This window comes from Erithacus rubecula (assembly GCF_903797595.1).
Source record: "Erithacus rubecula genome assembly, chromosome: 5".
Classification (NCBI taxonomy): Eukaryota; Metazoa; Chordata; class Aves; order Passeriformes; family Muscicapidae; genus Erithacus; species Erithacus rubecula.
Genome location: NC_136687.1, coordinates 8,850,935 through 8,866,203, shown reverse-complemented (window position 1 = coordinate 8,866,203; position 15,269 = coordinate 8,850,935). Strand labels below are relative to the sequence as shown.

The 15,269-nt window shown below is 38.2% G+C and overlaps 1 protein-coding gene across 1 annotated transcript in view; it reads left to right on the top strand.

Annotated features, from left to right (window-relative positions):
* Positions 1-11,828, top strand: part of CPZ (carboxypeptidase Z) — a 34,980-nt gene extending 23,152 nt beyond the window's left edge. Inside the window, exons 7-11 of the mRNA XM_079305315.1 lie at positions 595-753; positions 5,191-5,326; positions 6,399-6,538; positions 9,151-9,250; positions 11,288-11,828. Of these exons, the coding sequence (XP_079161441.1) occupies positions 595-753; positions 5,191-5,326; positions 6,399-6,538; positions 9,151-9,250; positions 11,288-11,640 (888 nt within the window). The 3' untranslated portion in view covers positions 11,641-11,828. The remainder of the gene's footprint in view (positions 1-594; positions 754-5,190; positions 5,327-6,398; positions 6,539-9,150; positions 9,251-11,287) is intronic.
* Positions 11,829-15,269: the final 3,441 nt, after the last annotated feature.

The window sequence follows — 15,269 nt, the reverse complement described above, 5'->3', positions numbered from 1 at the left end:
TACTGAGGAGGGACTGTCAAAAAACCCTAAATTTGGTGACATATCTGCCACAGTTCACTGCAGGCAAACCGCAGGCAGTGCTGTGTTTTACATGCATTAGTTTTCATTTATTTACAGATGAACCTGGACCCAAGGGTAGCAAACATATCTTCAACAAGTGATGAGAACTGCAAATTTATCCCCCAGTTCTGGTTTATCCATTCAAAGTCAATCTTGCTGATTCAGAATTGAAATTAGGTAGGGAGTTAGGCAAGTAATGATAAAATGCCACAAGTTTTTCAGCCTAAAGTACTGTCATCATCATTTGAAAATGTCCCTGTAATGAAAAGTTTCTTCTTCTTACAAATTTGCTCTCTTTTTTTTTTTTTTTTTAATTTGTTCCAGTTTTTCCACAGTGAACAATATGTATCATCCATTCCCTGGAGAAAACTGATTTTCTGCTACAAGAAACTTTTGGGGCTGGAAGAGCCAAAAAGCTTCAATATTCTTTCAACACAGTCTCTTCTCCACTGGGCTTCATCCTGCCCAGGATAAAATCCCTTTGGATGCATGGCTAGTCACAGCTTTTTCTCTTTTTTTTCTCCTGGATTTCAGGTGGCCCCTGAGACAAAAGCAGTCATGAAGTGGTTGAGATCCATCCCATTTGTGCTCTCTGCCAGCCTCCATGGGGGTGAGCTGGTTGTGACCTATCCTTATGACTACTCAAGGCACCCTATGGAAGAAAAGATGTTCTCCCCTACACCTGATGAGAAGGTAATGTTATTTTTGCATGGTTAGGATGTGGTTTCATTTGTGGAAATATGGAATCATTTAATAAATAACAAGCTTTGATTAATTTAGATAATGTGTGTGTATGTATTAAATGTGCATGTAGGTATTAAATGTGTAATAAATAACATATGTAGACGTTGGAACCCTGGATAATGAGAATTTTAAACTTTCTGTGCTAACAAGCACTGACCCTCAGTAAAGCACAACTTTTAACCTGAGGCCAGGGGAAGGCATCCAAAATTAAATAATAAAACTAAGATCACTAGCGTGCAATTTGAATAAAAGTGTGTGATATCACATAGAAGAAAATTTAAAATGTAACTTTTTAGAATATAACAATATAAAAAACAAGATGGAAGTTTTAGGATGGAAGTCTCTTTCTTCTTCACCTTCTTCTTTATGAGTTTAAGTAGTACTCAGACACATAAAAAAAGAGTCAAAAAAAGTAAAACACTGTATATACATAATGCAAGTCTATATACATATATATAACATGGTATCAGCTCATTTGGGTAGAGCTTATGCTAATAATGCCAAGGTCAAATGTTTAAACCCCACAGAGGCCTTTCACTTAAGAGTTAGAGTTGATGATCCTTGTGGATTCCTTCCAACTCAGAATATTATGTGACGCTGATTTATACACTTACTTAAAGTGCTTTAAGATATAGAATTGTTTACACACTATCAGCTTGGTATTGAAAGATTTACCTATCTTTTGGGAGGCCAAATATGGTTTCATAAAGCACAGATTAAGAAAATCCAAGTTTTAATTTTTAAAGGAAGTAGGCTGTGATATTTTTACACAGAAAAGGAACAAGCCTGACCAGCAGTGTTATTTTCCTGTGGAATCTAGAAGAAGTGGAGGAAAAAGACTCTTTGCCATATGGTGGCAGCCTTGTAGCATTTATTCCAGGTCAGAGGAATGGGATCTGTTTCCCCCTCTTGTCCCTGGAAAGTTTCTCATTTGGGACTCACTGTAAATCTTCTGTGAAATTTTTTGCCATCTTTCCTATTTCCCTTTGGTTTCCTCAATCTAGTATTCATTGCCGACATGCCCACCAGGAAAACAGCCAGCTATTCAGCCTTCCAGCATCTGCTAAAAATGTCTGTGGCCTCTTAAGAACAGTGGTTCTTTATATAAACAAAGAGCAGTTGAAAATAGTCAGAAGTTGATCTTTGACTTGAAGCATCCTGTATCTTTGAGCATATCTCTAGGCTGACTTCTTCTGAAATGACAGTTCTCACTAACACATATTAAATATTTAAAGATGTATGACTCTTAAACATTTTCTGTATCAATCCATTTCTTCTGAGCTGCACAATGCCTGCTGACTATGTGTGTATGAAAATGATTTAGCAGTAAAATTAACCAAGCCCTGCACAGCAAAAAGCCTGGGTAAGAAATAAATGGTGGGTGCTAATGCAAGCTGCAGGACCTCTTGCTGAGCACTGGGGGAAATTATAAAATTGTGCTTCCACATCCCACTGCCTGGGCTAGCCTATGCATAGGTGGTGAAGGAATATTGCCATGTGTGCTTTATTAAGCAGTTCACCCCTGGAATGGAATACAGCAGTCCTTCCATCATTTCCACTCAGGGACAGTGTGTGTATTTTGAGTGAGAGGATGCAGCCACATGGACCAAGGGCTCCATCCCAGCATGGTGCACAGCTGGACAAACACTAATGGCACTCCTGGCTTGCAGGGAACCCTTCACAGGTGACTGCTGTATAGTCAGTGACTGCACAGTCTGGGAATTTGGCTACAAATCTGGAAGTTCAGAGCATACAGGGGAGGGTTGGGGATGTCCTCAATGAAAAACCAGTTTTGTAAATGGCTCATCACACAAACCTTAACAGCACTGTCAGTGTCACTTTAAATTTTGCACAGAAAGATATAAAACCTGTACCTGTGAAGTGACCTGCATTTAAGTAATGTGATCAACAGCTGCTGCTGTCAGGGAACCTGCATGCCAAAATACAGCAGTTTGGTTATCTGCTATACATTGGCCATAATCATTGCTCTCAATGCTGGCCTGCTACATTTTCTGTGGAAAGGGAAAATTGCAGAACAAGTTGAAATGCTGCAGAGCAGATGATAGCCACATTTTAAAAAAAAAAATTTTGAGAAATATATTCAAGCCATGTTTCCCCATTTGAAAATCTATCTATGCTCCCACCTCCCTGCGTCCATCATGGTGCACGTGTGGAAGCACAAGGATCCTCTCTTTCCTCTGCTCCAAGATACTGCAGGTTTCCAATCTCTTTTTGGCCTGCACCACACCCTGGGTCAGTACTGGCTGAGAGCAAGGAGTCTCAAAGATGGACCATGGCCTTACACTCACATTCTTGCATCTGGTTCAGCCCACCTAATTAAAATCTTTCCCATATTTCGGGTTCTGTGGAGTGGATGTTTTAACACTCTGTGTTAAAAGTGAAGAATTGATGCCTCTGCTCACCAGAGCAGAAATATCCACACCAAGTCAAGTTTAAACTCTGGTGAGTTTAAACATTCCCTTCCCTCCCCGCAAAAAACCCAACCTATGATGGGCAGTGGAGTAAAAGTGATGGCTGAGGCAACAGCACTGACCCAACTTTATTGAGTGAAACTTCACACTACCAGAGTCACAAGGATTCCTCTGTTTTCCCCTTTTTATCTCTCTGTATTATACCTAAAAATCTAAGTTTCCTTGAGGTCCATGACTGGTCATACATTAGCTTTTACATAATAATAAACATATTGTTGTCCAGGAATTTTAAATTTATTTTTTTAAAGCATAATTCTTTTTTTCTTTTTTTTTTTTTTTTAAATAGATTTCAGTTGCTTTTGAAATTCTCACTTTCTCTTCTCACTACCATTTGTCTTTTTTCACTTGAACTCAGTATCACTTGCCTTCTTTCACTTGAACTTCTCTCACTAGGCAAAAGCCTTATGCCTCTTGGTGTGAAACAAGAGGAGGCTTGGTCACTGGAAATAGGACATCTGCAGATATCTTTGTAAAAGGTGAGGATCATAATCCTAACTCACATAGGCACCTTCTAAACTTTATATCAAATACCTTCCATGGAAGGTTCAGAACTGGAACCCAAATTCCTGTAGAAATAAAGCATATTGAGCTTGGCACTGAACTATTGACAATAAAAGTTCTTCTTAACATATTTAACTAATATATATTTTTTTTTCAACAAAACTTTGAAGGACACTTAATTTTCTGGTCCAAGCAATATTTTGCCACATAGAAACTTAAGGGAGTTTCAAAAGCATTTTATATTAAGTCTGGATTTTTAGTGTCTGGTCATCAGAAGTATTTCAGAAAATTGTCTTTACACTCATAGTAAACTCTTTCCACCTTTCCTTGGTCACCTACCTGATCCCATAATTAGCTCAGCTGTGTGATTATTGAAGACAATCACAAATATTAATCCATGTTGTGTGCTTTGTCATTTTGGTCTTTATCCTTGCTAAGAACACTAGGATAAAGTTTTAGGATCACTTCCAAACTAGGATTTTAGCCACCAAACTTCTTGCACACGTTTTCTTAAGGAATATGGAATGAGACTCATGATAATGAATAGTAGGACCAAGTAGCATTTGATAACTGCTGCAATTTAATTGTTGAAATCTGAGAGTCTAGCCTTAGCAGATGAGGTTCAAATAAACAAAAAGGAGAGGGAGGATTTTTGTGCAAAGTTGGAATAACCATTGGAGGAAAAGGACAGGAGCATGATTCAAATAAATGGTTTCTTCAGATAACTGTTCTTTCTTCTGTCTTCACTACATGTTCTGCCACTGTTCCTTTCTGTGTGGTGACTGCTCTGCTCTTCATCAGTGACAACACTCTTTGGAAATCAGTGGTGACATCCTACATCACCACATCCTATCCTTCACTTTTTAGGAATGGTTTCTGCCCCACACATAAGCAGCTGTCTCTGAAATCAAACTGGCAGGTTTTCCTGTGTGAGTGATAAGTGCAAAGCAAATTGACACTGACTATTTTAAGCAGCAACACTCAGTGTGAAGATTTAGTAGGGCTGAAGGTAATATAGGATTTTTTAAAAAATATCAAAACTAAAACCAAACTTAAAGGAGGCCTAAACTTCAACTTTAAAACTTAAAAACCTGGGACAACCAAAAATGTCCTCTGCTCCTGCCCCAGGTGTTAGATTGAAGCCAAGTATCAAAAAATCCACGGGTATTTAATATGCTATCCCTGGATAAATATATTTGATTGCAGAGAAGAACCCTAGAGAAGAAGATAAATCAGAATTTCTTAGTGACAAATGAAACTCTCTTGCACCTTCTTCAGTCTCGAGCACGCAGGGTGGCTCATTGTCTGGACTCCCAAGAGCAATAGTTAATAACAGCAATGGCAAAGCTTTCAGTTTGTTGCAGCAAACATATTTCAATCCTGTCTGTTGCAGGTGTTCAAAATGCTGGCTAAGGCCTATGCAGATGCACACCCTGTCATCTCAGACCGGTCCGAGCTCCGCTGTGGTGGGAACTTTGTAAAACGTGGAGGAATTATAAATGGTGCTGAGTGGTACAGCTTCACTGGAGGTAAAACCACTTTACCATCATATCAAGTGAGGTAAAACCTCTATGTGACCTTTACAAGACACCAGGGTTTGAACAAAATGATTTTATTCATTTCAGTTTGCTTAGTCCTACCCTGCAAAACATAATTTGTAGGGGATTTAAGTAGTAAAATCTATGTTGGTAATGTTTTTGTGCAGAAAATATAGAATGCATTCAACTCCAATGGGACTTGAGGAAAATTAACAAGTTATGCAAGGGCCAAATTTGTTATATCATATAATATTTTTGTTTTCAAATCTGACATGTAGAAATAAATGCTTAATGTTATGCTCTCACTCCTTAGCAGCATGAATCTGAATTCACCTTGGAAGACTATGCATGTGCTGCTTTCTCATCTGCTTAAATAAATTCTTTTTTCAACTACAGCAGAGACAAACACTCAATTCATTTGTGCTTCTGTTATTAATTTGATTTCCCCAATGATAGTATTTTGTTTTCTTTAGAATTCCTTCAATAATGGCATGGATAAAATATCAGTGTTCGTAAATTTTCATCAGTGCTTCAGTTGTGTTTTCCAATAGGACTCAGCTGGATCCCCAAATAATTTTGTTGAAACTAGACATTTGGAAAGTTTTGGGTCATGTATGAGAATTAGGTTTAGATCTCTTTGACTTGCATTCTTCCCAAAATTATATCCAATGTCTTTTGTACAGAAACAGTTTTGAACATAATAATGGCAAAAGGTCATTTCTGTTCTGGTGACCCTTGAAAATCACCTCTGATACAGCAGATTATATATTACTGTGATTAACCATTCTTTATTGTTCTGTTGCTGCTTATTGGCCAGGTGAATAATAATGTAAAATTGTGCTTTTTTGCCTGAAAGAAGTGTCTTTGTTATTAGTTAATTTATAGTTGAAGCAATTTTTAGAATTCTGAATTTGTTGAACATTTTTTATATATTAGCAAGCAGTTTTTACAGTGTAATAACCCACACCCATGGGGATGGCATTCAGCTGACTGCAACAGCAAGGCTCCAGTTAAAAGCTACATGGCTGTTCATGTGCTCTCCTCTTTCTTTTTAAACCTACAGGTATGGCAGATTTTAATTACCTTCACACAAATTGCTTTGAAATTACTGTGGAGGTAGGATGTGAAAAGTTTCCTTTGGAGGAAGAACTGTTTACAATCTGGCATGAAAACAAAGGTGCCCTTCTGAATTACATGGAAATGGTACTGCTCTGCTTCTACAGACCTTTTTGCTTTCTGTTTTCCTTTTTCTTCTGTTGTCAAAAGTAATTTCTTTGCTGCTTTCCTGGTTAGATGATGCTGAATCTATCACCACACTCCTCCAGGGGTCCCAGTGCCTCAGTTTGTCTAGCAGGATACACAGGTGGTATTTTGTCTATGCTGCAGAAGAGATTGAGATTGAGGACTGCAAAGGCCTTGAAAATAGTGAGAAAGGGAATTTTCTGTGAATACTTTGGACAACAATATTCATCAACTGTCAAAAATTTAACACTAGAGAAAACCTGAATATTCAGAAAAGCATGAATCAACCTTCCACCTGAAAACTAAAGCAACAAGATATGCTCTCCAGAGAGCTTCCTGAAATTTTCCTTTCCATGTTCCATGTTTGTGTTCCAAACCTTACTGTCCCACAGCAAGAAATTTAGATTCAGCTAAAATCTTGGTAGAAATTCCATTTGCACACTTTCCATCTTGATTTCCTTATGAAAGTAGTTATTAAATATCTGAAGCCAAATCTTCTAAAGAACTGTGTGTCTCTGAGCATTAAAACATACCACTTAAATGTCATTTTTAATAATAGTTTTAAGCTCAGCAAAACAAATACCTCACTGACAATAAGTAAGTGAGCACAGAAACAGAACTTGCTCATCTTTCTCTCAGCCATTAGTAGATTAGCTTTCTGTCATGCCTTATTTTGATAGAGTATGCAGTAATTTAAAATTGTTAGGAGTGTTTTTATGGCCCTTCTAAGCAACCTCTTGCTACTTGTGGTAAGTATTATCATTCAATAAAGTCTACAGTACAGACCACCAAACTCATTTCGTTTTACAGCTGTCTGATGAAAATGAGTTTTAGTGAATCCAAATGGAGCTGGGTTAAATCCATATATATTACAATTGAAGTCTTCAAGATGTAAAGATTTTATAGTGTGAGATACTGTAGAAGTCTGTGCCGGAAAAGCTTTTTGAGTAAATGCAGGGCAGTAAGCAAAACAACTTTGCAGATAAGGATGACTGAATTACCCCTGATAAGGATTAAATCTGCCATAACCAATTCAAACTTTTCTTATTCTGATATATACCAGGCTGTTTGGTCTGTGTACAAGTCTACTTGCCTTAACACACAGAAGTAGAATTCATTTTCCTAAACGCTCTTCTGTTCCCCCATCAGAAGCAATATCAAAACACCCCTCTCAACTCGTGACACCAATTTGAGGAAAAATGAAATATAGTAAATTTACAATAGCAAACCAAAGCAATATGGTCAAAGAAATTTCATTTTTGTCATTTTTATCCTGTCATGTTATAATTGCAAAATTATTATTGAAATGGAATGAGGTCATACAACTTTGAGTATGTCTACATTGTAAATTGAATTTGAGTCTGAGATGACTCTTCTGACCATATTTACTCTATCCATATGACAAATCCCCAAGTTCATGCTGAAAAGCCAATTACAGTGCTTCATTATAAGGGATAATTTTCAAATCCTTATATTGAGTTGTTCCTAAACCTTCCTAAACCTGAATAGCTTCACTCAGAATGGAACAGCTGCTTAACAAGAGTAGTGACAACACAGTCCCACCTTAGATTAAAAACTGCTCTCACTAGTTTAGACTTTTTTTTTTTCAAGCTTTGTATTATCAATTACTGTAAAGTTGGATACTTTAATGGTTATTTTTAAACATCTTTATATTCCAATAGAAAAGCAAATATGTTTTTCCCATTGTTTTGATGCTTTGTGGTATTTTTCCATTCTTTTGTGACAAGGGGAAGGGAAAGTGAGAGGAAGAGAAAAAAGAAAGTGAGGAAATCAAGCAAACAACTCAAGTTGGTGGTAGCTGTTCAGAGAAAAAATCAAAATGAAATTATTTTTCACTTAAAAAGGTCATATAGGTTTCCAGATATAAAATATTTTAAATTTTGTATACTGTAAAAAGAGAACCTTTAAGAGATTTAATGTTTTAATAGTTCAAAATTTTTTTCTATTTTTTAAACTTTATTCCAATACAACTGTTTGTCCACCTCCTTGTATGACAGAATTCACATTGCTCTTCAGTTTGTCACCAAGCACATTTCTCAGCAGCTCAAGCAGCTCAGTTCTGTGCTTGTAGAGAAGAGGAAATTGGTATCATACACACTGCTGTCATGACATTCTGACAGGCAGTGAAGTGTAGGCAGCAGAGTGGTGATGAGCCACAAGTACCTGAAGTGATGCCTTCTCATTGTGTTCAGAGCATCACACTGGTTTTGAAAGCTTTAACTTTTCATTTCTTTGTGGTTCTGTGTCCAGGGCAGACATTCAGAAACAGTCCTTAAATACTGTGGTCAGACCATGAGGTGCCAGTGATTTGTGCTCGATGCAGAGCCACATACCTATCCCAAAAAAGCTCTGGCTCCATTATCCCTTTCCCTCAGTCCCCTTGGACCTCCCTAAATAGGGAATGTGATCTGAAAGGACATTATCTCCTGAAAGCCTCTAGATGGTTGAACTTTTTGACAATTGTTTCCTCTCTACAAAGGTTTCCTTGTGATGAGGAGGTGGAATTGTAATAAGTGACTCCCATCTAAATTTGCTTTGCTTTGCTTTGCCAGGTTCATCGGGGGATAAAAGGAATTGTGTCTGATAAGTTTGGCAACCCAATCAAAAATGCTCGTATTTCAGTCAGGGGCATTCAGCATGATGTCACCACAGGTAAGATTTTTAGTTTAAGGTTTCTCCTGGGGTAGAGTGAAAGTACTGAGAGCTTAACCTGCAAAAGTATTGTCATGTTTGGTAGAAACAGCACCTCAATGAAAAACTGAAGGTTCAGGTGGGAGTTCTCTTCTAGAAGAAGAGAGAAGGCATGTCAAGCTGGCTGCTAAATCTGTCTTGTCTCTGGGATGATGGAGTTCTTGATGTGGAAAATTTCACCTGGAACAGTCTGCTGTCCACCAAAGCCAGTGTTTGGGGGAATATGGCAACAGCTCTGCTCAGAGGCTGTAACTCAGCATGCAGAGATCTGGAGCCTTGGTGGAATACGTTAGTTAATTGAGGTATTGTGAGCATGGTGTAGGTAGTACAATAGGATCCTCTCTGATTTTCACAACTAGAATAATTGCAGAAATTGAAGGGTCAACAACATTTCTTGTTCATGTAGAAACACATAAATTTGTGCAATTTTTGTACAGCTATTATTAGAACTTAAAATTATGTTCACTTAATACCAGTAACCAACTGATAAACATGTATTGGAGCATATACAACTGTTACTTTTCACAGTCATAAAGTTCTGAGCTCTTAGGCTTTCACTGAAATCAATGCTTTCTTTTTATTATTGATTTCAGTGAGAACAGGGTAGGCCATAGTAGTGCAAAATAGAAGATATGAATGGTTACATTTTGCTCTAATGAGAGTTGTTGAATCAATTTAGGAAGCCAGAATGGCTTATAATGTAGTGGATGTTTTCCAGCTTTCAAAAAACTAGTACTAGAGGGGATACAATAGGGGAGATGATGGAGATTCTTGAGGCTGGTGGGAGACTCTGGCATCAATTAGGGTCTTTTTCAAACTTCTTCCCAGACAGTGGCTTCCCATTGGCAGTGGACCTTTAAAGGAATAAAAATTAAATAAAAATATGTTTACACTCTAGGAAAGAGTATTTGTTCTGAGTTAGGTGGGGTTAAAAATGTCATATGGTTAAAAAGTTTTTGTGATTTTAGCGTTAAAAAGAACGAAGAAATTCCACAAGAAAATAGTATTAATGCAACACTCACTGAGCTAAGAGACTTGCCGTTCAAAATAAAGGAAATATAAAATGACGAATAAATTTTTCAGTTTTAAGGCTCCCTGCTTTTGCCTAAAGGGTCTAACCTTCAGCTGGAGGAAATTTACACCCATTTTACACTAATGGCAATTTATACCAGCTGTAGTTCCAGCTCCATAGACTTACATGCAAGAATGTCTGCAAAGTAATTGAATGTAATTTAATAAAAAAGGGATTTCTTAGCTCTTTAGACATTCTAAATATATATATATGTGTATATATATTGCAGACTGGATTCTGATTTCACTTTCTTAAGTTTCACACAGTTTTAAATTAATTTCTTTGGGAGTTATTCCTTGTACACTTGGGAAAAGCAGGATGAAGGAAAGCATCTCTTCCCTGTGATACCAGAACAGCAGTTAACTGCCATTTTATATGTGAATTTTACTCCATTAGCTCCCAAGGGCCAGGTTTTCACAGGCAAAGCCCCTTCCCGTCATCTAGAATTTGCCTTCAAATATTTTCCAAAATCTGAGCTGCTCCCATGTGTGGACACTGCTCAGCAAATTTCAGCCAGGCCTTTTCTCAGGCTCTGAGCTTCCTTCTCAGGCTGTGAGGCTTTCCCAGCTCTGGTGTGGATTCTTTCTCAGGATGATAGCTGTCTTCCAAATAGAAAGAAATTAATAAACATAGAACAGCACCTGGTGTTGACCGTGGGACAGTGCTGATGTACATGACACAGAATGTTTTCTGCTGTTGTCCAATGAACTGCTATCCTGCTTAGATTCACAAACCGGTCTACAAATGTAGGTTGGGTTTCTCTAAAGTGTTTGTTTTGCCCAAGAAGAAGTGTGTTGCTGTTATTCCCCACTCCTAGCAAACAGCAACACCCAGGGCCTGCCCTTAGCTGTGCGGGCCGTGCGTGTGCCCATGGCGCGAGGCGGCTGCAGCTGAGCCGGGCTGTGCTGTGCTTTGCCTTCCCCAAGCTGCCGACGGAGACTACTGGCGGCTGCTGCCCGCGGGGACGTACATCGTCAGCGCCCAGGCGCCGGGCTACAGCCGGGTGATGAAGAGGGTGACCATTCCTGCCAGGATGAAGCAGGCCGGGCGCGTGGATTTCGTCCTGCGGCCCGCCGAGGCCTGGCCCAGCAAGCTGCTGCGCCGCTCCATGGAGGACGCGCACGACCCGCGGGACCCGCTGGAGCTGTTTGACCCCCACGCCCAGCACAGGCAGCCCGAGGCTCGGGGAGGCTCGGCAGGCAGGGAGAAGCCCTGGTGGTGGTCGTACTTCAGCTCTCTGGACCTGCACAAGCCTCTGTGGCTGCTCAAGCAGCGCTGAGGAGCGCGGCCGCGCTCTGCCCCGCTGGCTGCGGCGCCCTCCACCCCGCTCCTGGCAATATTTAAATGTTTCATTTGAAAATATAATATTAATTCAAGCACGCTTGCTTCTTTTGTTTTCTCTTCACACACAACTGAGTATATTCAAGTGGGTTTTTAAGTATTAAAGACGACGGTGCGTATCCATTCAAAGGCCGGGTTTTATGCAGTTTTTTTTCCTTGGTAATGCTCTGTACTTCTGCCCATGTAGTTAATCATCACATTCATTATTTATTAGGTTCTAAGTACCTGCAGAAAAATATTCCTGATCCTTTAATGCATTTTTATACATGTTTTAATACATTAATGATAACATGCTAAAAACAACATTCAGAAACACTCAGAAAAGTCTTCTATTTTCCCTTTTTACATCAGCATATTAAGTTCATTACCTCTTCTAATAACAGCTTAAAATGTAGGGTCTTTTTTTTTTTAATTTAAAATGTTTTTATAAATTTAAAAATAGGCTTTTAATGTACTTAGCAAAATACTGGAAAATGCCTTTACTGCTGAAAATATACACATCCTATAAATGTGTGTGGACATAGAAAAATACATGAGATAATTCATGAGGCATTTAGGTTAAAGCGTGACATACTACAGTAAAGTTTTTAACATCATGCCCTGTTCTGAGCCTATGTACACATTGAAGAAATGAAACTTGTAGACATCAAAGAAATCAAACTTCAAGACAGTTGAGTAAAGCTCAGTGAATAGTGGTCTTGCAAAATGCTGTCCTCTCTCAAATATCAGATGCAATGTATTTTTTAAGGTGATATATATATATTTATAAAGAAGTCCTTGATTTTGATGAAACACATAGACTCACATTTCCTTTTAGCCTGAACTGTTAATGAACTCCCTAAACAGACTGTGTTTCCCCCTTCAAATGCCACAGTGTGTGAATAGTGTGATTGTTGGAGCAGATATACTTTCTGCAGGAGCTGCTGGATTACCTGTGTGGATTGCCCTATGAATTCTAAAATATTTTTGCTCATCTTAGGTAAAGCAGCCCCATTGCATGAACCCCACATCCACATGCACATATCTCATACTACAGCTTCCTAGGAAGACCCAAGAGATGGATGATCTTAATTCTGCAACCAGATGCTGCACATGGCTAAGTACTTTATTCCCAGTTGTAATCTGATTGAAGTTAGGAGTCTGTTATTCATGTGCTTGGATGTCTGCAGGACTGGAGACTATGTTAAAATGAAAGAAAATTATTTCAGAGCATTAACAAAAAGTAATTATATGGGAGTGAATGTACTGCACGCACATGGATAAGTGTTCCTTGCCCAGGCTTGCCAAGTTAAAGGAAGTCTGAACCCTAAATATGCCAAAGAAAATTGAGCAGGAGATACACCTCCAGACTTTATTTCCAGTAATAGGTATTACTACTGTTTTCTGTGGTAATTTTTTTCAAAGACAGCTTCCTGTGAAAACGGTGATGAAGCTAACAAAATCAGAACACTATACCAAATTGCTAAGTATTAGCTGCACTTATTAAGCACATAATGTGCTGATGTTTTGTCTAAGTATTTCCTAGATTCTCACGGAGCTATTTAGAAATCTTTTCAAGTGATCACAGCAAACCTAAGCCCACTGAAATGCAAAACACAATGACTGTCCAGAACATCCACTTCTTTCCTGCAGTCCTGAGTTGAAATAGCAGATGGGAGTCAAGGTTTTGGAAATAAGATTTTTTAGTAGGTTTTAAAGACATCTTATATTTGAAACAGTTTGAAAAAGTAGCTTGCTGTGCTACTATACCACTTATGTGAAAATGATATGAGAGAGCAAGAACAGCCTCTCTCCTACCTCAATCATAAAAAGAGGTGTCCAGCAGAGAAAAAGTTAAGAACCTTTTGTAGGTTCACCCTCAACAGCTTCTATAGAAGGGATTTATTAAACTGCATTGAAGTAACTGTGAGGGAAAGGTGTGCTTCAGTCTTCTGGAACTTTTTGATCTTCTTCATAAGAGGAGTTCTTCAGTTTTCAGTTCCCTTGGGGGAAAAGGCTGGTAGAATGACGAACTAGCTCCCAAAAATCCATTTCACTTTAGATGAGATTTAGGACATCTTTATTGGTGTTTTCAGAAAGAAAAGGAAAGAAGAAAGGAAAGAAAGAAAAGGAAAGAAAGAATTGATCAAAGCCAGCCAAATAACAATGTAACTAAAATTAGTATCACCATTCTATTTTTATTTGAGATTAATATGGACTTATTTCTATTTATATTTATATATGTGAGAGAAAGTATTGGCTTGGATGTGTATCCTGAACTGGAATACATAAATCTTCTCCAATGTTTATTTAAATCAAGCAATATGTGCCTAATATCAGACAGTTTTGTTAAAAAAAGAAAAAAAAGTCATAACCCAAAATAACTCACCCCGTGACTATAATATGGTTCAAAGGATTTTTAAGTGGTGGTGAAATTTAAGCAGCTGTAGGCAGCTCTGTAAGTAATACATGGAAATGAACACAGAGCTCAGCTCTCTCTTGCACCTACCTCTGTAAGATACTCATATAGAGAGTTTAATTGAACATAAATTTAGGAGAATATTAAATACTTTTTAAATAGCAAGGGGGATTAAAATGCTTCAATGAAACATGCCTTCCTGCCAGTGAAGTGAAAGTAACATAGGAAAGAAGTGAGAAATAACCAGAGTTCTCTGGCAGTCTCTGTCATGCTTGAACCCTGCCTTGGAGACTGGGCTTGGCCTTTTTCCAGTGCTACTTTGGATTGTGACAGGTTCAGCAGCCAGACAGTGCTGACAGAAATTATGGTGTGTGTTCATCAGACTCCCTCTCCTTTTAAGTCAGAGTCTACATAATTTTTTTCAATTACCTTCCAACCACATATTGAACACTATTGATGTATGTTTTTGCAACATCCTCCTTAATAATTAATTTCCCAGTCTCCATATTTATTTCAGAGGGATCTTCTTTACCATGGAGCCAAACTTTTCTGCACAATCACACTAATAAATGTTTTGACCTGCCAACTGTCCAGACCTCATTGCTCTGCCAGCAATGAATCTTCCCAAGTCAAAGCATGCAAATCCAGCTAACAGCATTACAAGCATAAAGAGCGAAGAGAAAGCTCTGCTTATGCAATATGTGCAATTTCTCTTCCACTCACATGCCAGAAAAAAAAACCAAGAACACAAGAAAAATATCAGCAGTTTAATCACAAGCTGCGTGCCTTAATTATACAAAAGAAGATTTGGGTCTGTTTGTTCCATTCATAAAAACTTTCGACATCAAAAATAGCAAAAATTTTAAAAAGCATAAAAGTTTGCAGCTGTTTACATCTTTGTCTCCTGCAGAAAAACTGTCTTCCAATCTTGGGCTTTGCAAGGACCATCTTTGTTTTTCTAAAGACAAGAAAGAAGAGAAAAGTGTCCTAAGCTAACTGCTGAAAACAGAACTTGAAGTGTCAAAATCACTGAGTAATGAAAGCTCTTTCTGCTATAATTTTTCACAGTATGTATGCAGTTTTTCTCTCTTTCTTGCCTCTTTCTGCTATCATTTTTCACAGTGTTTATGCAGTTTTTCTCCCTTTCATGCCCTGGTTTAGCAGCTAAA